General features: G+C 28.5%; 1 protein-coding gene across 1 annotated transcript; it reads left to right on the forward strand.

Moving 5' to 3' along the window:
* Positions 1-688: 688 nt before the first annotated feature.
* Positions 689-23,001, forward strand: LOC111617121 (DNA helicase INO80-like). The gene is made up of 3 exons (XM_023358455.1): positions 689-845; positions 9,431-9,534; positions 22,874-23,001. Exons 1-3 carry the CDS (start codon positions 700-702, stop codon positions 22,999-23,001), a joined length of 378 nt encoding a protein of 125 aa, XP_023214223.1. The 5' UTR covers positions 689-699.
* Positions 23,002-24,933: the final 1,932 nt, after the last annotated feature.

Consider the following 24,933-nt stretch of genomic DNA (forward strand, 5'->3'; position numbering starts at 1 on the left):
TTTTTTTTTTTTTTTTTTTTTTTTTTTTTTTTTTTTTTTTTTTTTTTTTTTTTTTTTTTTTTTTTTTTTTTTTTTTTTTTTTTTTTTTTTTTTTTTTTTTTTTTTTTTTTTTTTTTTTTTTTTTTTTTTTTTTTTTTTTTTTTTTTTTTTTTTTTTTTTTTTTTTTTTTTTTTTTTTTTTTTTTTTTTTTTTTTTTTTTTTTTTTTTTTTTTTTTTTTTTTTTTTTTTTTTTTTTTTTTTTTTTTTTTTTTTTTTTTTTTTTTTTTTTTTTTTTTTTTTTTTTTTTTTTTTTTTTTTTTTTTTTTTTTTTTTTTTTTTTTTTTTTTTGTGACATAGATGAAATTGGCAGAAAAGATTGTTTTTTATTAAATTTGAGATTTCTTTGTGGTAGAAAGATGGTTGGCTGTAAATCAAAGTTGTGGCGATTGATTTTCTTTTGATAAATGATTGTTAGAAAATTATGATTTAGTGCCAAGAAAAACTTTTAATATTTCATAAGATGTAAATTTAATTAAAATTTTAAATATAAACAGAATTTTATACAGTAAACAATTGATATATAAATAATTTCAACATATTGTAAATTTTTTTAAAACAGTCAAAAGATGTACAAGGAACATATTATTATTATATTTTTTATACTTAAATTGATATTTAATGTAATAATTATATAATAAAAAATTTTATAATGTTACAGATATGGCGTGTAGATCTGCATCGGAAACCTCCATAAGTAATGATCATGGTTTGCTAGCAAAACCACTTCATGTCCAAAGGCTAGAACATGCAGTTCGTCTTGATTCATTTTTAGATTATATAAGGAATTATTTTATTTCTCCTCTGAGGTAATTATTGTCATTATTTTTTAATTTTTTTATTGTCATTATTGATAACTTATTAATCCACTTCATACATTACAGTCTTAACCATGCAAGCTGCTTCAAGGTTTTCTTGATTCTTTAGTTGTTAATAATGTTCTTTTTGCTATCCTATATTTTATCACTGTCTTTTAATTTCTATCACTTTCTTTGTCAAAACTTCTAAGACAAATTTTGCTAAACTTTGATTCATCTAGTAAAAGAGAGAAAAGTAAGCATTATAATGGATTTGGTTTCAATTAAAAATTCATTTGCAGACTTTTTAAAAAAGTAACAAAATTATCTGAAAAATATCCCAATGTTGAAGAGTAAGGTAAAAACAAAAAAATTTGCAAGATTCATCAGATTTCTCTGCCAAAATTATTAATAAGTCACGTCATATAAAAAGTAACTTAATTCAGATTTTCTTTCTTCAATTTGACGACCCTAGTTACAATGACAAAATGAACTAGTTTCCATTTTCTGCAGGTGAAGATGCTTTTAAGAAAACATAGATTGAAACATAAAAACCACAACAGCACATGCAAACTGGAACCATATATGTATAGAATCTTACCTAAATGCAATATTTCCAACAACAAAGCATCCAAATTCAGTATTCAAATGTTTTTGGCCATTCCTTTATCAGCCTTCCTCAGGAAATGTAAAACGAAATGATTGTTCTATTTATAGAATGTAGCCGCATTCAATCAAAAGTTTCAAATCAGTTAGAACAACGGTTGTGACGTATCGTAAGCAATGTATATTCTTTAGGAGTCTAAATAATACCTCCATGCATTTGGTACAGGAATGCAGTCAGTGTTGATGCACACTCTTCTCATGTCGGCCCTGTAGATTTATGTGGCCTTCAATGATCTTATGTTTGTCTGTCAAATACCGTGTATTAGGGTAGCCTTGTCCCATAAGGGGGAATTCCCGGATTGGACCAGACCATATTAATGTTTCCTTTTGCTACATCGTACTTGTGATCTCATGACCTGGCTTGTAATGATCTGTACATGGAACCAATATACATTAGTGTCCTATTGAATCTATCATCCTTTAGTGGGATGCGGTAAATTCCAGGTGCTCTTGCATCTTTGGTGTCATCTTTTGCTTTAGACAAAAGGCAGAAAACGCTGGGTTTCCTTTTGAACACTACGAGTATGTTTAAATCCTTGGCAATCTTCCTGTATATGTGATGGAGGGACAGTTTGTAGCTTAGGACTACCCCATTCCCTTCTGTGTTTTTAACATTAGTATTGGTATTGAGTGACCTAGCATGATATGTGGACATTATATTATTGATAAATGAGTGGCTGTACCCATGCTTGGATGCAATGTGTTTCAGTTGTTCTAACTCTTCGTTGGTATCTGAGAACTGTGTACAATGTGAGTGGGCTCTTGCAACTAGTGCATGGAACATGGCTGCCTTATGTGACCATGGGTCAGCTGAGTTGGTTGGTATGAATAGGGGGGCGTAAGTAGGTTTGCGGTACACTGTGGTGTTGAACTTATTATCCACTATCTGAATCTTGATGTTTAAGAAATTAACATGCGTGTGGCTTTCTTGATCTAATTTTAGTGTTAATCCATAGTTTTTAGTATTGAACACTTTTAAAACATTCCCAATATCCAATCTATTTCTCCATATAATCAAAATGTCATCAATGTATCAGGTATAAATGAGGATATTATGCTTGAAGTTTACTAAGGACTGCTCCTCCAATTGTCATACAACCAGTTTACAAAGATCACCTGAAATGGGGCTATGCATGGGTACCCCCTTTTTTGGATGTATGTGCGTTCATCAAAGTAAAAACATGAGGAATAGCACAACAGGTGCACTAGGTGTAATATCTGAGAGTGACTGAGCATCAGGGGTAGTGCTTAGAAAGAAATCTCTTAAAAGTGCAAAAACATGGTTTTAAATGAATAGATGGAAACATGGATACAAAATCAAATGTCGTAAGACATTTGTTCCCACTTAAATTAATAACTGCAAGTTTGGATAGAAGTGCACCTAAATCGGAGATCATATATGTATATGATTGAAGGTTGTGCTTTAACAAGTAATGGGTCAAATCTTCCAACAAATATGTTGGGGATTGGCTTTATTGATCACGGGATGCAAATGTTGACCAGGTTTGTGCATTTTTGCAAAGGAGAACAGGCAGGGTGTGTCAGTGGAGTGGACTATTGTGTGCTGCCATTGCTTGGCTTGTGTGCATGAACCTACTGACCCGACTTTGTAGTTTCATTATATATGAGGCCTCAGTGAACTGACATTGTGTGTCTACTATGTATTGCTGTAATGTATGGATGTAGGTGGTCCTATTCATGATCACGACCGTCTTGCTTTTATCCGCCTTGACCAATGTGTGATATCTTGGGATCTGAGCCAAATTTTTACTTTGGCTCAGATCCCAAGGAGCCTGTGGGTGTTTCATTGCTGGAAATTTTGCATTTAGGTGAAATTCTATGAGCATAGATTGAAATTAAAAATCTAAATAACTATCTCCAATTGATATAGTTTTTCTCTTCATACCAGTACAATGCAGTCAAAAACATCTACAGTGGTACCTTGTTAACTTGAACTGGGATAACTTGAAGTTGCATTTATTCAAAATAATTTTCTTTTCCGAATCATCTAGCATAGGGATTTACATATTAAATCAAACTGTTTAACTTAAATGGGATTTTGATACAGTATTTGCATAATTTTAATTCATTATAAATTTTAATTCATATAAAATAATTAACCTTTATCTATCAAATNTAATTTTCTTTTCCGAATCATCTAGCATAGGGATTTACATGTTAAATCAAACTGGTTAACTCGAATTTGTTAAACTGTTTAACTCAAATGGGATTTTGATACAGTATTTTCATAAACTTTCTAGAATTTTAATTTTCCATTAAATAAAATAATTAACCTTTATCTATCAAATAAACTAATCAGAAGCTTTCTATAAAGCATAAGAACCATGTATGAATAAAGATAAACATCATTTCATGTGATGGCAAGTGGTGGCTTCTAGTCAGCGTTTGTGATCTAGCTATTGTAATTACCATTCAAACCTGCTTTTTTTTATTTTATTACTGATGGATTTCTCCAACTAGCCAAGATAATAAATAAATGTATTTTTGATAAATTCATTTTTAAAAACGATTAAAGTACAATTCCATATAAGCATTTTAGTGAATGTGGCAAAATTTTAAAACTAACAATTGTAAAAAGTGATATGTTTGTAAAAAAAAATAAAAAGTAGATTGATTCTACATATAAAATATCACAATTTTAAAAAAAATACACTTAGGAATGAACAGATCAACTGTTCAGGAAAGCATTTCTCAGTAGCTTATTGAACCATTTGTTTAAGTGTTTTTGAGTTTCTGGACAACATTAAGATGCTTACACTAACACAATGACAATGTAATAAGATGCATGGAAATATCATAAGGATAGTTTATTATGGGTCAACAATAAACCAATACACAAAATCTTGATTTTTAGCTGAACTCCATAATTCAAAACTCAAAATTTTTTCCCTGGCCAATTTGAGTTAATCAGGTTCCATTGTATAAGATTATACACAATTAAAATAAAAATTTAAGTGTGCAAAGGTATTAAAAAGCAATAATAGTAATTAATAAAGATTTACTCTAACTAATCTGTTTTTAATTGAATATGTATTCTAATAAATTATTTTCAAGTTTTAAAAGATCAGTTTCACAGAAAAATTTTAAATTACTAAATTGTTAAAAGTTTAAAACAAATGATATTTGTGTATGTGTTAGGTTTCACATCATTAATAACCATAATATCTGGTAATGAAACTTGCAGTCATTGGAGGGCAAACTCTTCTTAATGTCTGAACAAAATCTTCTGCCTTAGTTTTCTTTTTAGATGATGTAATGCGAATTCATTTTGTCAAAGGAATTGACACAAACATAGATTTGCCACTCATCTCTCTCGAAAAATCTGTCTCGTTCACAAATCATATGTGGACTTTAAGATCTAACTTCTGAATAGCATTGTATCTGTTTTTACTATTGTTTGGTACTGATGTAACAATCATTTGCAGTTGGAGTTACTAAATTTAAAATTTTATTTTGACTACCTTCAGAGAACACCTTGTCATAACTAATATAGGAAACTAATGTTGAAGTTCATTTTCAAAGGATGTGAAAGTAAAACAAGAAAAATAAATAATGTTTAGTATAAATCTCATATACAGCAAATTCTCATTTAATATCATTTTGTTATTGGGGAAACATAAAGGTACATATATAATCATTTATAATTATCATTGTTGAATTTCCTTTATAAACAGTAAAATTGGTTCTGTGAGGTGGGAAATAAATGCTGGAGGTGCAAACATGATCCAGTTTAGAATAGTATTAACTCTTTGATGATTACTCCCATAAATATACATGGTAAATGTAATGGGCTGTACAGAGTAAGCACATTTATGTACGGTAAGTTATTCAAGTTTGTCTTGTTATAGTACACTCATATATTTGTGGAAAACAAAACTTTACAGACAGCTAAAGACATCTATTGACAAATTTAGAAAATTTTTTCTATGTGGTTTTTGTAAGTTTTGTGAGATTTAGCATCGAATTTTCTGATGTAAAGACAAACATGACATATACAGTAGTCATTGTTTACACTCACTGTCTCGTTATAGATTGTTGGAATTATTCAACACAATTGAATTGGAAAAGGAAAATATAGCTTATTTTATTAAAATATATGAATTTAGAAGACAATATATTAATTTTTTTTTTAAATATTTTACATTTTTAAAAACTGACTAACTTTAGGAGCAGAGGAAGCCACCAGTAAACATTCTCATCAAAGGATTATATCTTGCTTATATCAATTAGCCTATGTCAAAATTGGTCTCATTTTACATCATTTTCACTTAACATTGCAGTTTTCAAGAACCTATCAATGACATTAAGTGAGGATTTGCTGTACTTTTGTAGTGTGTCTTAAGCCCTGGTCACACTATGCGATTTCCAGCCGCGCAGGCGACTGCAACCGCGACAGCTGTTCCCGTTAACTAGTAATCCCCCGGCACGACTGCAATCGCAACTAGAAACAAAAAGTTTGTTCTATTCGCGACGATTGCAAACGCGCATCCAATCAACAAACGCCTTTATGCCACGTCATACAGTGACAACATTGAAAATAGTTCATCATCATGGCGGATAGTCAGAGGATTAATACTTTTACAGAATCGAGATTGATCGAGCTTATTCAGGCTCACGAATACCTGTGGGATTTTAATTCTTCGTTTTATCGAAGATTTTATCTTTTCATGTATTTTCGCCAGCTCTATTAAAATAATCGCCTTTTTTCTTTTATTCATTCCAGAAAAGGAACTGCTTGCTATTTTAATAAGAAAAGTGGCTAAAATTCTGTAAATACTCTGAAGTAGAACATAAAATATCGGCAAGCTCACGAAAGTAGTCAAAAACAAACTACTGTAATTTTATTGGTTTATTATAGGGCCACGTGTTTCCGAGTTGCAACGTCAACGAACAATGTGTGACCACGAGAAGACGCGCGCAACTCACGCTTGTTGCAGTTGCAGTCGCCTGCGCGGCTAGAAATTGCATAGTGTGACCAGGGCTTTAGTTAACATCAGCAGCCTGTCTTATGTAATTTAGAAAAAAAAGTACATGTGATAAAGTCATAGGTTTCTGAAAATCATTTATAAAAAATTGTATAATTGAAACTTTTAGGTAGTATGTGAGATCCAGGATTTTAGAGATGTTTTACTTAATTTTTAAGTAATTTTAACTTAATTCCCTAACGTGGTCGTTAAAATAACATCGCTCGAAAAACCCAGTGAATGACACACTTCCTGTTAACAAAGGTTAGAGTAAAACGATAACAACCTGCTGTTAGAGAAGGAGAAAGTCAACTGACAAATGAGTCAATAGCAGATATTGAACCAAATAGGGACAAGACAGCTGCAATTGGTCGACATCATATCGTCATCAATGGTAACCCTTCACCTCACATCTTCATGTTCAGCAGTAAACAGTCGATCACACGACTATTTTCCCATGCGAGAGCAGATAAAAGAGAGACTAGAACTCCAGTCGTGGTGGACTCTATATGACACCATATCCAGGTGAACGTCATCAGATGCCATACATGGCAACGCTCCTTTCTCTCCATATCCGAGGCGAACATAGCCAGGATCAGGACATTGCTGGATCCATTTGATGCTGACATTATCATAGAAGAGGACCCAAGGCTTGACATATTCCTAGACCTCCACACAAAAAGTCTTTCATCTTGCCGCCCTCAATGGACCTTTCTAAGAAGCAATCGATCCAGCTCCCTATCTCTGTTGACAACCAATATGCCCCAAGGTTGACAAATTGGTTCTCTATCCCAAGGTATTTTGCTAGAACGATTGTAAACGCTCTATCGTCAAGAAATTAGGTACACACTTGTGATTTTGTGATATAGGAAAGAGACTAGTCGCCCTGCTTCTAGTAATATTAGATTAATATCTGCATGTAATTGGTATATTTAGTTATATATGTGTATTCTCTATGTATCCTAGCATAGATATATATATTAAACTCTTGTTTGTTATGTTTAAACCTGTCTACTTGCCTATTGTTTCAGTAACCGAGACACTTATCTACTTAGTCATGACCTCTCCACTCCACTTATCCTAGTTATCCCCAGACAATGTGAGCAGATCTCGCCAACCTGTTGCCATATAAGTAGCATTTAAGGAATTTCCCTGTGCCCCCAGCTTCTCACAGTAGTTAGGTCACTCATATTCAAATTATTCAATATCTTGAGTACTCGGATATAGTTTTATCATTCAGCTTCATGAACCATCTTTATGAAAGAAAGTTATTAAACATATGCATCTGTAAAACCTATGTAAACCAGAATCACATGGTACCAAATATTATTTATTTATTTTTTTCTGGTTTGGCAGGTTCTATTTTGAACAGGTTTTTTAACATAGAAAATTAGTTTTGAAGAATTTTTCTATTTATACAGGTGTTTGTTTTGGACAGGTTTTACTGTATTTAGTTTTTTTAATTTGAACTACTACTACTACTAAATTCAAAAATCATTGGCATTTTTTTAATAGCATAACAAGTTTATCTCTCTACTTACCTTAACATATACACCTTTATGATAATATGTACCAATTATCATGTATGGGATTTTGTATTATGTTTTTGTAATTATATTCTTTTGTAACGGATATTTTATTTATGTACTGAAGTTGTATTATGCACGGGATGTTACATATATGTTATGATTATTGTATATTATGTTTTGGTTTTTGCATGTACACACTTGGACTTTGTACAGGGATTACTTTTTACTATATGTTTACTGTAATTGTTTGTTATGGGATGATGTTTGTTCAGTGTTTTCCTTTTTATTTTGTTCCTCGTACAAAGGGTATTTGTACCTTGTACTAAATAAATAATAATACAGTCGACCTCCCTATAATGCGGTAGATACGTTCCACTTTATAAGAATTTCGCATTGTAGGAATCCTTAAACACATAAGCCAATTACAGCCCAGAATGTGTGCAGTTTACGGACTGCGGCTGTTTGAAAGGTTTTCTTCCATAAAATTAATCGATTCTAGACTAATTTGACTCAACATTTCCAAAATATGTATAATTTTTTGGAATAATCCGTATAAACTATGCTATAAACAAAAAATTGTAAGATTACTTACCGAGTGTGCACTGTTTGACGACATTATTGCTTAAGCTTGTTTTCATTGCGGAGCAGCGCACCAAATGGCAGGCACGTTTTCTGATAAGTTATTTTTCTGCAAAAAGTTTGTTGAACTTTGGAGACATCATTAATAGAAATAATTTTTATGGCTGTTGAATAAGAAATGTTTTTTTCACAGGAAATGTATAAAATTACAGTACTGTATTAGACTTACAGTACCTAATTTATATACTGTACAGACGATAGTAAACTCAACTTACCTGCCTAAACTTTCCGTAGCGTGGCGCTGGACGGTGGAAAGTAGTTCGGCTGTTCATCCACTATTGGTCCAGATTCGACCACTCTTGTCACGACACGAGTCAGTGATGACGTTTTACCGCATTTTACAAGTCTCTGTTAGCGTCTTTATATGAATACAGTCGCAATTTTTTCGCCTCGATATACGAATCTACATTATATGAACCTGTGTTATAGGGGGGTCTACTGTATACACTTTTATGTTTTCTTGAAGCCAAAAATAGTTTTTTTTTTTTCCTTATTTAAAGTACTTCCTGGCCTCTTGCATTTCATCAAGGTACAAAAATTCTAATGGTGGCTGAAAAGTCTGAAAGTAACTAGGATTAAGAGATACTTTACTTTTGGTCTACAAGATAGCAGGAAAAATGTACTGTACATATTAATAGAATAAAATCAAAATTACTAATAAACTATTTATTCAAAAATGTTTATATTGTATTTGTATTTTATTGTTATTATTTAGTCAAAATTATATTAATTTAAGTTTGACATAAATAAATTAATGCATTATTGTTTTCTATTTAAGTGATGTGGATGAAACAACTGAAACAGAAGCAGAAAGTCAATCAGAAATAGATGGAGATGTATTAGATGGAAAATTGTCAAATGATGTTCTTATTTCATGGCAAGGTTAATATCTTTAATTTTATATTATTTTAGTGTTTTAACAATTATTTTTAAAAGATCTCGTGATTTGAGTGAGATAAAATACAGAGATGCCACACATGTGAATTTTTTGTAGTTTCTATGGAAGTCACTTATAAATTATGGTTTTACAGATAACCCTCTTAAAACTAAAGAGCAATCTGTTATACAGTAGAGTGTCGATTATCCAAATCAATTGGAGACTGGGGTTGTTTGGAAAATAGATTTTTTGGATAACTGATTATATATAAAAAAATAAATTATTAATAAAGTATATTAGTATATCCCATGTTTAAATTTTTCTCTGTTGCATGTCATTTTGCATTGAATTTTCATCGATGTTAAGCCTAATGAAAATTTTTATTATAATAATCATGGCTATTGTATCGTTAAAAATTATTTCTTTATTTTGTACAAACAAAATTAATGTATTGAAATATATAAAAACAAAAAAAAATTATACTTTAGAAGTTAATCTAATATCAAAAACGTTTGATTCAGCACGACACAGTCCGACTGGAACGCTTTCGGTTGATCGACATTGAGATAATCAACACTCTACTGTATTCTCAAATAGGCATACTAATGAAAGAACATGTATAGGTTTTAAGTCTTTGTTTGAATAGAATTGTCAGTGTGCTGGGTCAAACCAATCATTTTGTTAAAACTAATAACATAGAATGTACAGAAAATGAGTGCTTCCAGTTTGCAAATAGCTAAGGGTATGTCTAAAAATTCTTCTTGTGCAAGACCAAGTTGCAAGGTCATACCTGTCTAAAAATGATTCATGTTCACATCTAAAAATGGCACATGATCTTCTGATGTCATGATTGGATGTTCTGGAGAAATCGTGCATTACAAAGCTTGCCTTAAAAATCATTGATAAGAAAATGTTTTTAGCAGAATATTCCTATTCTCATCACAACTAAAAGCTTTTGTTTGTGTGTTGAACTATGCCATAGACATAATGGAAGAATTTTATTTCTTTATCAATAATAGTGTAGATTGATTAAAAATACTAATTGTATGATTAATAAATCTGAAAAATTGAAAAATGGTGAAGCATTATAAAATTCAATAGGAAGGATAATTTATGGAAATGTAAAATTCATAAAATAAAGTATGCTTGTTCAATTTTTACATATAAGCAGGGATGCAGAATATTTTCAGACTTAAAATTTTCCCAAAAATTAAAATAAAAATTTTTAAATTTAAAGAACACTGTAATTTAAAGATGTATCATTATCATATGATGGTATATACAATTACTAGGTATTTTATAGGAAAATGAAACAGTTTTGTGTTATAGGTTTTTCTGTTTTGGTTTCACACAAAAAAACAAATATGGTGACATGCTTCTAACATTCTGTCTAAAGCAGTTTAAAATATGCAGATTTTGGGGAAGGATGTGCATGTCCAATGTAAATTGATCTCTATAACATTTTTTTATGATCAATATAATGACTAAACTTTTATGATCACAGTCCAATTGTTATCAATTGGACTGTGTATCATAAAATGTGTATGATAGACATGTAGTGTGTGACCAGCTTGCAACTGGTAATCAGTTATATACTTTACATGGCAAATTTTGATCTTGAATATCTCAGCCTATAGATCAAATTTCAAAATTCTGGTTTCATTATGATATTGGCCTTGCTGAGTTGTATATACTTGCAAAAAATCACATTTAGTGATCATGTGATTGCTTTAAACTTTGATCACAGACAAGATCATTTTGACTTATGCATAGCTCCACTCAGTAAAGCAATGAACATCATTTGTACCATTATATTTTAATATGTTTTTAATGATGTAGACAAATTATAAGATAGGCCTATATTATGTTATGTTCGTACCTATGTTGTGTTTTTATTAACTTGTCATTTCATTAAAATAAATGTATAAATTTGTACAGGCGGCCCTTGATTTTCACACAATTCACTATTTCGCACATTTTTAAAAACTTCACTTCTTAAATGTTTTTGTCAATAATGAAAAAATTTGCTTTCATGCCGAATGTTCATACACTACAAAGTGCGGTAGCTCGCTCTACATTCTTGGACACACATTATTTCCTACAATAGCGGACTTCTTGGAATCGTAATCACTACTGTGTTGTTCCGAGCAAGAGGTCAAAACAGTTTCAGTCTTGCATTAGGGCATGCATTAACGTGTTGTGTGTTTTGCCAATTTATTTGTTTATGTTTAAATATTTCATCCTTATAAATTGATAAACATGAGTGAGAAACAGAGAAACTTCAGTGTTAATATAAACAAAAAGAAATTAAGGACTCATAAACTTCGTACAATCGAGACAAAGATGGAAATAATTAAATATTCTGAAAATGGTGAATCTTTTGCTTCAATCAGATGTTTAATAATGTCCCTCTGAATTTTTCAATTATTTAAGCTAAGGCTCTTAGCTTGCATGACGATTGGAAGACTAGATTAAATGAAGATTCTAACAGTGTTTCATGCAAGTAATGGTTGGTTTGACAAATTTAAAATGAGATATTCTTTACATAATATTAAATTCACTGGAGAATCAGCTGATGCAGATAAAGATGATGTGAAATAATTTATTTCCTCATTGTCCAAAATTATTGTAGATGGAGAATATTCTCCTAGTCAAATATTCAATGTAGATGAGACTGGTTTATTTTGGGAAAAAATGCCTAATTGTACATTTTTGTCAAAGGAAGAATCAGTTGCTTCTGGACATAAACCTTCCAAAAACTGATTGACATTGCTTCTTGGTGGAAACTTAGTTAGTGATTTAAAATTGAAGCCATTGTTTGTTTACCAAGTGGAAAATCCCAGAGCATTGAAAGAGAAAGATAAAGAATTGCTTTCAGTCATTTGGAAATTAAATAAAAATGCCTGTGTTACTGTGCTAATATTTAAAGATTGGTTCACTTTTCATTTCATGCCAATGGTTAAGCAATATTGTAAAAATAATAATTTACAATTTAAAGGATTATTAATTTTAGACAATGCTCCAGGACACCCAAAATCTCTGCAGAATTTATACCTGGAAATAAATGTTGTGTTTCTTCCTCCCAATACTACCTGCCTCATACAGCCCATGGACCAGACAGTGATAGCTATGTTTAAACGATATTATATGAGGACAATAATGACTAAGGCCATCAAGGCAACTGACAGGGAAGATGGGACAACATTAACAAATTTTTGGAAGAACTATAATATATGGAATGCAATAAACAATATTGGAGACTCGTGGGCTAAAATAAAAGAGTCGACAATGAAAGGTTTCTGGAAACAATTATGCCCACAAATGATGAGTGATTTTATCAATTTTGAAGAAACACTGGAAACTATCACAGATAAAATAGTTAGCCTAATGAATGAATCAAACTTGGACATCAACAATGATATTAATGAGTTGATTGAATCTCACTCAGTACCTCTGTCAAATTAAAACATAATTGAGCAACAATGAAAGTGAGAAAGAAGAAGCTGATGAAAACGTCAAGACTATGACAATGAAAAATATGAATGAAGCCTTCATGCATTTTGACAAATTTTGACTATCATGGAAGAATGTGATCCCAATGGAGAACGTATATCTCAAGTATGTAGGGTGATTGAGAAAGACACACACTTAAACATGCCTCATTAACTTCATTATGTATACGTATTGATAAATAAATACTTTAAAACACAGTTTATGGTGCATATTTTTTTACATTCCTATACTTTCGAACATTCAACATTTGCGCACACTTTCAGGAACCAATTATGTGCGAAAGTTGAAGGCCACCTGTAGTTTTATATCTACAACTTCAAAATTCAAAATAGATTAATAAAAATAGATTTTATCATAAGTTTATCATGAAATATTGTAAACATATTTAGTAGTCATAGACTACAGAATATATTTTTTATTTAAAGCTGTTATGATTCTTTATATTATGATCTGATTTTAAAAAATACATAAAGTTTCTTAACTAATATTTTCTGTCACCATCCTTCATCAATCTTAAAATCACTCAACAAATTCTAAAACTATGAAGACTAAAACTTCTACTTTCTTATTGACTGTAAGCAACAGAAATGAGGTTTATCACCAATATATACCAATTTGATAATGATGCTAGTTACTTTGTGATTAGTAGTATGATACTCTACAGCATCCTTAGTTAACAACTTGTAGATGTGATTCACAATTATTTTTAATTAAATAACAATATAATTTTAAATGCAATAAATTAATTGTGTTTTAAATAATAATTAATTTTTACTTGTATGTTACAGGAGATTGATTAAAATATATTTGTAATTATAAAACCTTCAAAGGGGTACTTTAAAAAAATAAAATCACTTCAATCTTTTTAACAATTTTTTTTTTATTTGTATTAGTAGAGATTTATTTATACTAAATACATTTCAAACTGTATTTTTTGACAGTTTCTCTTCAGTAGTGAAATTGGAAACACAGAAAACATAACACAATATGAACACACTTTACTGTACAAGAGTACCAGGATACAATTTCATTACATGCTGTTGACTGCTTTAATAATGTCATATCAACCCATGAAAAGATTGAAGTGATTTTATTTTTTTTAAGTGCCTTTCCTTTTAAAGGTTTAGAATTACATTTATATATTTTTAATATATATATATATATATATATATATATTTTGACAATTAAAGTTGAAGTTGTCTATCTGAAACATGTTTATCTTGCAATTTATTTATTTATTTTGATTCATTTTCAGCATAAATTCAATATATTTTCCCTGTTTATCTTGAATAATTTTCTCCCAAAACTTTTATATCTCAAATTATGGTCTGAAGTGTCAGTTACAAATTCAAAACTCAACAACTACATTTGGATAGCATTAATTGCAGTTAATGCTATCCAAATCTTGCAATACAGTACATAGGTTGCAATTAATGCTGCTTTTCTCTAATTGGCTATGAGTTTGGCTTGCATCATATTGGTTGAAGAAGTCAAACATAAGAAACTATTGACAAACTATTTCTGTTAAGATATATCAAAAAATGTTTTATTTATACCTAATATAGATATGTACTGTACTTACTATTATATTAATAAAATACCATATCTTCAATCATACCTGTTAACTATTACTGTTTACTGTGTGGGAACCTCTATAGCTCAAAATCTGTTTATATCAAACTTTTTTATTGTTTCCATAAGTTTTGAGATACAGATTCAACTGTATAAGCTTTACTGCTATGTAATCTATATATATAAAAATGGGGAATATCGCACTTCTGAGCCTTCATGCATTTTGACAAATTTTGACTATCATGGAAGAATGTGATCCCAATGGAGAACGTATATCTCAAGTATGTAGGGTGATTGAAAAAGACACAGCATGTTATAGAAATCTTTATCAAGAAAAGAAAAAAAAGGGTGGTATTCAACTAACTCTTGAAAGTTTATAAAGAAAACACCTGAAAGCACTTAAACACACCTTGTTAACTTCATTATGTATACATATTGATAAATGAATACTTTAAAACAATTTTTGGTGCATATTTTTTTTTACATTCCTCTACTTTCAAACATTCAACATTCGCACACACTTTCAGGAACCAATTATGTGCAAAAGTCTAGTGATGCCTGTAAATTGAAACAAGAGATAAATAGATAAGATGTTTAAAAAATCTAAAAATGTAAATTTTTCCAAAAATACAATTTCTTCATCTCATTAACTTATTTATTAGTTCTTAAAATCAAATCAAAATCTTAATATACTAAAAATAAGCAATTATAAAACATATAGAAAATTATAACTGTTCAAATTTTTCTCTTATTAGAAAAATTTCATTCTTAATTATTGAAACAATTTAAATATTACGCCATTCTAAACCCTATAAAAAAAAATTATGATTGAAATTTTCTTCCATGTTTGATTTCTTTGAAGATTTTCACTCTTTCCATCCTGTGGGCATTAAGAAGACTTTACTTCCAAGCCACTATGGGTTTGGCCACACCTATGATGGAGAAAACTTGGTGGTAAAACATACCCAAGATAAAACATTCCCAAAAAATTTGAGACATCCGAAGCAGATTAAAACCCAGGTCCCTGGAGTCGTAAGCCGACATCTTCGTCATCTTGCTCATCTGGTCATCACTTCCAAATATGATCACTAAAGTTATACTTAAAGTGGAAGAAGATAGTATTTAATTTCAAAAAATTTTAATTTCTAAATTTGTGAAAATAGTATTTTTAGTTACATTAAAACTAGAAAGTCCCTTTATGTGCAATATTTGAAACAAGAAAATATTGACATATATTATGATGTATACGAAAGTCAGAAGTCAAAATTTACCTTACTGAATATTTTAATTAAAAAATGATGGAAACGAAAGTCTACCATAATTGTCATACCAATCTTCATATTTAATTTTTCAGTGTTGTTTCCCCATTTCAGAGAGAAAATGAACTAAACAATTGGGCATAAGCTAACAAGAAATCAATCAATAGTTTACAGTACGGTGCTAGCAAGGATTCTGAAACAAATGAACAATTGGCTTGATATATACACGTATTGTGTTATTTTATGGTGGACAATCTGTAAAGTTTACTGTATGACATAAACTGAATATTTAACTGTCTTTAATTAAACTTCATGGTTGAGCAAAGATAGAGCCAATCAGCAATACAAATGCTAAATTTTGATTTATTCAAATTCAAAAGTTTAAACTACATTTTGATAGAAAATAAAAGAAACAAAAGAAAGTGCATCTATCAACATTTTTTATTCTTCAAGTTAACATGTTTACTACCAGTTGAGGCGATTTTGAATCACGCAACCTTCATGTAACACAGAATTATGTCAATTCGTAGCAAACACGTTATTGATGTTTTAATATTTATTTTTTTTAGTAGTCTACATGAAAGCAACATTTCCATTACAAAACTCATCATTAAATCCAAAATGGTACATAACTATGAAAAGTGTTGCTAAATATGCTGCTAGGATTAAAAAAGTGATTTTCGTTAGTGTCAAAATCATCTTTTAAAAAGAAAAATAGTTCTGTAGAGAACATTTTTACTATTAAATCTTGGAATAAATTATCAAATAAATACATTATTATTTTCACTAATCCATCCATATCATTTAAATTATGACATTATTGTAATGTAAATGACATTTCGAAATACAGATTTTAATTTGTTAAAAGAAACAACTTGAGAATTAAACTTTGGATGTCTTGAGACAGTTTAATTTATTGATTGAAGTCTCAGGTACAAACCAATTTGTTTTTAGTTTAAATTCATATTTTTACATTTTAAAATGATAAATTTATTAATTTTTAAAATAAATTATATTTTTCATATTATAAAAATTGAATATGTAATTTTCTTATTAAAAATATAAATTTCTTGAAAAATTTCTTCACTTTAACAATTTTTATATTAAACTTTACATAATTAAGATGCACAATTAATTACTTTCAACATATAAATCATATTAATTTTAATTCTTTGTCCTAAATTCCAAATGTGGCAATATAAATAAATGATGTGAGTTGATATTGAATTACAGCAACAAGCTTTATATTATCTGTATAATTAAAACTAGTTTAATAAAGAATTATATTTCATTTTATTAAGCAAATAAAAGGTCTGTACAACACTTGAAGGTGTTGAGGTTGCAAGTCAATAATAAAAACTATTATCAGTTTGAAAATTTTCAATAATCTTCATCAGGATAAAGGTATTTCTATTAGTATTTATCATCACAACATAAAACCAAGGAATAAAAAAAAAAATTGGACTCTGATTGACTGTAAATGCACATAGTGACTCTAAATTAAAACTTATAAATGACAGCTCAATAATATACTTATTTCATCAATGCCTTAAATTCACTTCAATGAGAAAATGAATTAGAAAAGCAAGTAACTTAATATGAGTACTTAGAAACACTGTGATTGAACTAAAAAGAATTGAAAAACAGAGGTACAACAAGGGAAAGGAAAGATAATAGATGTGGGAAAGAACTACATTCTTTGATTTTCCTGTGATAAATTATTATTAAATTTTTCTAGTACAATTGATATAAAACCTTTTCAATTTTGGATAAGAAAGTTTGTTCAACTTTAGAGTGAAGCAGCATCCTTTCCAATTTGGTGCTCCAGACAACTGCCCATATTGCTCACCCCAAATACAGCATTGATTGCATGGGATGATTTGAATTTGTGTTTCAGCATATAGATAGGGCAAACAGAAAGTGTTTATGTTTTCTAAAAAAGAAAATACCAACACTTACAGTGCTTGCCCCATCTGGCCCTGAAGACTACTTAATTCTCTTTTAAATAAATACTTGTGATCAATGGATTAATATGTGACAAATCTGCCACAATTGTCACATTTAATCCGCCACAAATCTAATGCCAACTTTTGCATTCTAATACTTGTTTGGAAGAAATAATGTTCTTTTCAATCAGCAACTATATCTGTGGTGATCAAGTGATGTTGACAATCAACTATATCAAATTATGGTAAGTCTAAACTGTCTATATCTAAATTTATAGCACTAATATACTGGGTGTTCAGAAAATAATGCACCATAGGAGTGCATGACAAAGTAAGAATGCAGTCAAGCAAGCACAATATGCAGTGGTATGTTTGTTGTTATGTTATGCAGAATTATGCAAAAATTTAACATAAAATACAGGAATAGCAACTGTACCACAAACATACAATACTGATTGATCACTAACCAGACAGTTTTAANTGTAAAAGGAAACACAAATGATAAGAATTTACATGTTAGAATAAATTATTATTAGCATATTTGTTCTCATATAAAAAATATATTGACAGTCAAAACTTTCTCTTAAGCATGTGGTGCATGCTAAGCAAGCCCAGAGAATCTGTCCCTGCTAAAGATTATTATGATCCTGTTTGATATTTTCTTAAGTGTTATCCTAAGAAAATAGCTAGTTCTACATAAATCAGTAGTCTTTTCACTTTATTAATGATCTGGTATGTTTTTCATTGTTAAAATGTGTCCAAATGATTTATATTGAAACTGAACTACTGAGTTCAAAAAAGTCCCAAGTCCATAAGATCTTCATTCCACAAAGTCCATTCTTAAAGTCAAGAAAAAGAAATTATAGTCTATTTTATATTGAAAAGCTGAATTTTAGCACTCTTTCTTTTTTATCAACATGTAGAGCACCTAAAAATTACTATAAATCTATAATAAACTGCAATATTAAAAAAAGATTACTGAAAAGTTAATTCTATCTTTATCATTCATAATAATTTACTCATATTATTTCATAGTTTATTTGATGGGATTCTTTAGATTTAATTTTTTTTATTTAAATATATTTTAATTGAAACAATATATTTTTTAAAAACATTTGATGGCATAATTTTTCTGTCACAAAATAAATGTAATTATAACATGTAACACTAGATATTTATAAATGTATCCATATCTGAATTATATTTTATGAATAAAAATTGTTTTTTAAAATCAATTTTATGTCTGCATTATAGTTCATTTATATTTCATTACTCTATATAGGGCCGATGAAAGGGTTTAAATAATGGGATAAAATTTCCTGGGCCCAGATATCATCTCATAATTTGTTTTTTTATGTGCTATTGTAATATAAAATGATTAACAATAATTCTTCTTCTTTGCTTTATTAAAAAAAGAACATTATATTATATTTATTTTTAAAAAAATGCAAATTTTCAAATAATTTATTTACTTAGAGCCAAGGTAAATTTCTCTCTGGGAAGTCAATGTCTCTCAATGCCCAATTATAGCAGATCCATAGTATCCAATTATAGCAGACACCTTTCCATAGTAAAGGGTGCTAAAAGCATTAAATTTTATTTAAATCTTATAAATAAAAGGGAAATTTTGTTTGTGGCAACATTGTTTCTGGATGAGGCCTTTGTAGACATATTTGTTTGGATTTGTGGTGTCATCAAATTTCCCCCTCAACTTTTACAGGAAATTTATCTTTCTTACTTTGCTATGAATTCATTCCATTGTATTTTATATAAAAATTTGTGAAAGCCCACAAATATCTTTCAAATGACCATAAAAATTCATTTTAGCAAACAAATCCATGATATCATTGCCTATAGACCTGCACCAAAAACACAAAACACTAACTTCATTTATTAATTAGCCTTTAATTCATTTTTTAAAAATAATATATAACACAAATATACTTTTTACACATAATGAGGGCCATTAATAACAAGGTCCAAAATGCATTTTAGGGAATAAATAAGGCATTAATAATTTCTTGTGTGATAACCTTTCATTAAAATAATTTACTATGTATGTGTAAAAAGTATATTTGTATTGCAAACATTTATTAACTTCACATTCAATAATTTCCATTTTGGAAATACTAAATTAAAAAAATGTAATTTAATTATTAAGAATATGTGATCTAAATTATGCAATTGACTGAAACTAGCAAAATGGTGTTATCATCATTTAATCTGTCCCTTCACCCAAATACTGGTATAATCTACTTTATTGTTTCCAATATAAAATCTAACCATGCATATGTTGAAAGTATTTTAAAAATCTTATTAATGTTACTTTCCATCTACTTCCAAAATGTTTCTTTGAAATATTACCTCTTGAAATATATTACTTTAATTGTTTTGTTACAGATTGCTCTACTAACAATCCCTTTTTTCATAATTTGAGAGAAATTTTTAACCTTTGCAAATATTTCTGTGAAATATGATATATATCATATTTCACAGAAATATTTGCAAAGGTTAAAAATTTCTCTCAAATTATGAAAAAAGGGATTGTTAGTAGAGCAATCTGTAACAAAACAATTAAAGTAATATATTTCAAGAGGTAATATTTCAAAGAAACATTTTGGAAGTAGATGGAAAGTAACATTAATAAGATTTTTAAAATACTTTCAACATATGCATGGTTAGATTTTATATTGGAAACAATAAAGTAGATTATACCAGTATTTGGGTGAAGGGACAGATTAAATGATGATAACACCATTTTGTTAGTTTCAGTCAATTGCATAATTTAGATCACATATTCTTAATAATTAAATTACATTTTTTTAATTTAGTATTTCCAAAATGGAAATTATTGAATGTGAAGTTAATAAATGTTTGCAATACAAATATACTTTTTACACATACATAGTAAATTATTTTAATGAAAGGTTATCACACAAGAAATTATTAATGCCTTATTTATTCCCTAAAATGCATTTTGGACCTTGTTATTAATGGCCCTCATTATGTGTAAAAAGTATATTTGTGTTATATATTATTTTTAAAAAATGAATTAAAGGCTAATTAATAAATGAAGTTAGTGTTTTGTGTTTTTGGTGCAGGTCTATAGGCAATGATATCATGGATTTGTTTGCTAAAATGAATTTTTATGGTCATTTGAAAGATATTTGTGGGCTTTCACAAATTTTTATATAAAATACAATGGAATGAATTCATAGCAAAGTAAGAAAGATAAATTTCCTGTAAAAGTTGAGGGGGAAATTTGATGACACCACAAATCCAAACAAATATGTCTACAAAGGCCTCATCCAGAAACAATGTTGCCACAAACAAAATTTCCCTTTTATTTATAAGATTTAAATAAAATTTAATGCTTTTAGCACCCTTTACTATGGAAAGGTGTCTGCTATAATTGGATACTATGGATCTGCTATAATTGGGCATTGAGAGACATTGACTTCCCAGAGAGAAATTTACCTTGGCTCTAAGTAAATAAATTATTTGAAAATTTGCATTTTTTTAAAAATAAATATAATATAATGTTCTTTTTTTAATAAAGCAAAGAAGAAGAATTATTGTTAATCATTTTATATTACAATAGCACATAAAAAAACAAATTATGAGATGATATCTGGGCCCAGGAAATTTTATCCCATTATTTAAACCCTTTCATCGGCCCTATATAGAGTAATGAAATATAAATGAACTATAATGCAGACATAAAATTGATTTTAAAAAACAATTTTTATTCATAAAATATAATTCAGATATGGATACATTTATAAATATCTAGTGTTACATGTTATAATTACATTTATTTTGTGACAGAAAAATTATGCCATCAAATGTTTTTAAAAAATATATTGTTTCAATTAAAATATATTTAAATAAAAAAAATTAAATCTAAAGAATCCCATCAAATAAACTATGAAATAATATGAGTAAATTATTATGAATGATAAAGATAGAATTAACTTTTCAGTAATCTTTTTTTAATATTGCAGTTTATTATAGATTTATAGTAATTTTTAGGTGCTCTACATGTTGATAAAAAAGAAAGAGTGCTAAAATTCAGCTTTTCAATATAAAATAGACTATAATTTCTTTTTCTTGACTTTAAGAATGGACTTTGTGGAATGAAGATCTTATGGACTTGGGACTTTTTTGAACTCAGTAGTTCAGTTTCAATATAAATCATTTGGACACATTTTAACAATGAAAAACATACCAGATCATTAATAAAGTGAAAAGACTACTGATTTATGTAGAACTAGCTATTTTCTTAGGATAACACTTAAGAAAATATCAAACAGGATCATAATAATCTTTAGCAGGGACAGATTCTCTGGGCTTGCTTAGCATGCACCACATGCTTAAGAGAAAGTTTTGACTGTCAATATATTTTTTATATGAGAACAAATATGCTAATAATAATTTATTCTAACATGTAAATTCTTATCATTTGTGTTTCCTTTTACATTGGCAGTTAGTAGCTAGTGCTAGCCATTTTAAATCAGTGCCATGCTTGTGGGAACTCAACCACATGCTCGTGTGGAGGTTCTCTGCAGCAAATAAATGCATACACATGACCTCATTTGAATCATTTAACACAGCCAGATTGTATCAAAAGCTTGCGGTACCCAGTCAGCATACATGTATTGTGTACAGGGGCAAATGGAGATTTTAGTTGAATACTTGACATTGGATCAGTGATTGTACACAATGATATGGTCATATTTAAAGATCTTGGGAATATAATTCATCATTAAGTATGTTTACAAATTTTGTTAATTTTTGAGAGGAATGGATATTGTTTCTGTTTCGTTAAATAAATTTAATATTGATATAAGAAATAGTGGATATTAGTATTGTTGTTTTATTCTTTCAGACTATGAATTTCAATAAGAATTTTTCTATAAATTGTAATAAAACATTTTTAATTTCTACAAATTCTTTCTTTGAATTATTAACATTTATATAAACTTATTTTAAAAGAGTTATAAGTTATTATTTATATTATATGTTTCTTCAATATTTTTTTTTTGTTGTTTTAGAGAGGCGAGCAGATCAAATAAGATTATATAATTTCTCAAAACTGAAAAAGGGCAGAAAATGGCTTAAAGTAAGATTTTACAGTTTTGATTGTTGTCATATATATAGTTTTATCTTTAGATGTCTTTAAGAATAAAATAATGTTTGTTTTATTTTCATCTTTTATTGTTTGAAGACAAAAAAAAAATTGTTTTTGTAACTTAAAAGTTAAATGCAATTTTTAAGTTGATTGATGAATAGAATAAGCATTTATTTATAATCTTTTGAAGTTAATTTGTATGTTGAAATTTTAGCTTTAATATATTGTATTTCTTACAGATATATTATTAATTTAAAATTGAACCTGTCACCTGAAATTGTAGATTGGATACATTTATAAATATAAAATAGCAGATTAATAAAAAATTTATTAATCTACAATTTTAGATTTTTAAATGCATCCAGTCTACATGAAATTTGTGGATAATTGCCTACAGTTTTCATTTAGATTGAATACTAAAAAAATAGATAATCACAAAAAAGTATTTAGGCCCACAGCACTATTTCCAAGTTTGCAAACTTAGACTTTTTTTTTAGTACTACTTAAATTACACAATTTGATAAATTTAGGGCTAATCATACAGGAATGTATCTAAAAAGGCAGAAAAAAATTAATCACATAGAATTGTCATTGCAGACTGCATTTCAAGTCAAGACTTCAGCTGCTGACAATCTTTTAAAACACTGGTTCTGAGTACAGTCACATGGAAATTAAATAAATTTAGTATATTAACATATGAAAAGTAATATAGAAAATGTACATATGCTAAATGTAAGAACAACTAAAAAAATAAAAGTAAAATGAATATATGTGGGAGGGTGCCACAAATATAAATCTATATTAAAATGTAATCTAAAACAATTTAATTAAATCAATCAATTATTTATTATTAATATTACAATATAATACAATACAAATTGGTATTAACAAATAGAGAACAATTTCTCTGTTATGGGGGAATAGTACAAATGATTAAATTAAAAACAATTACAATTTAGCAAATTTAGAGTACAAAGGTACAAAAATAAGTCATACCTACTATAGGCATCGATTTGTGATTACGTACATAATGATCCATCTATATTTACAAGGCAACGAATACAAAAACTATCATTAGTTTTGATTTGTCGAATAGTGTTTTTCAGAAATTTTAACAAAATAATTATAAATTTTGTATAAGTTTGTTTTACTAATATTATTTAAACTTAGTTTGAAGTCGAGTGGTGAATTAGAATTACATATTTGAGATATTTTATGTCACGCAATCTAGAAAGTTCTTGACAATTATGAATTAGATGATATAGAATTACATAAGGTGCAATAGGATCTTGTTAAGTCAATATAAATATTATTAATAAAAAGAGAATATTTATTTAAATGGAGTTGAATTATTAATCACTTAACATTTTGACTAACTGTTTGTGACATATAAGATTGTAAGGGTAGAATTTGCAATAAATCAATATACTATAGATGATAAATACTTTGATATAATGAATTTTGATCTTTGTTTATTGCTTGCGAAATTGCAGAGTCCATTAGAAGTGAATAGCCGGATTACCAATCATTAATATTATCTTTAAATAATAACTCTGATACACCAAAAGTATTTAGAATTTGATTTAGCTTGTACTGCCATAGTTGTTTAAATTTCCAATTTTTACTTGGTTAATATTTTGTGATGTAGATATATTATAGTATTATCATTTTTAAATTTAATTCTGTAATAAAATTTTATTATGCGTTTCAANCACCAAAAGTATTTAGAATTTGATTTAGCTTGTACTGCCATAGTTGTTTAAATTTCCAATTTTTACTTGGTTAATATTTTGTGATGTAGATATATTATAGTATTATCATTTTTAAATTTAATTCTGTAATAAAATTTTATTATGCGTTTCAATACGAAAGGGAAGAACCAAATCCAATTTACTTCATGCTGCAGAGCAAAGCCTGGAATAGTTCTTTTCAGTTTGAATAATTTGCATAAATAATAGATGTGAAGATATTCCAATTTATATA

Source organism: Centruroides sculpturatus, unplaced genomic scaffold, assembly GCF_000671375.1.
Source record: "Centruroides sculpturatus isolate CEXI.00-Female unplaced genomic scaffold, Cexi_2.0 scaffold2373, whole genome shotgun sequence".
In the NCBI taxonomy this organism is placed as follows: domain Eukaryota; kingdom Metazoa; phylum Arthropoda; class Arachnida; order Scorpiones; family Buthidae; genus Centruroides; species Centruroides sculpturatus.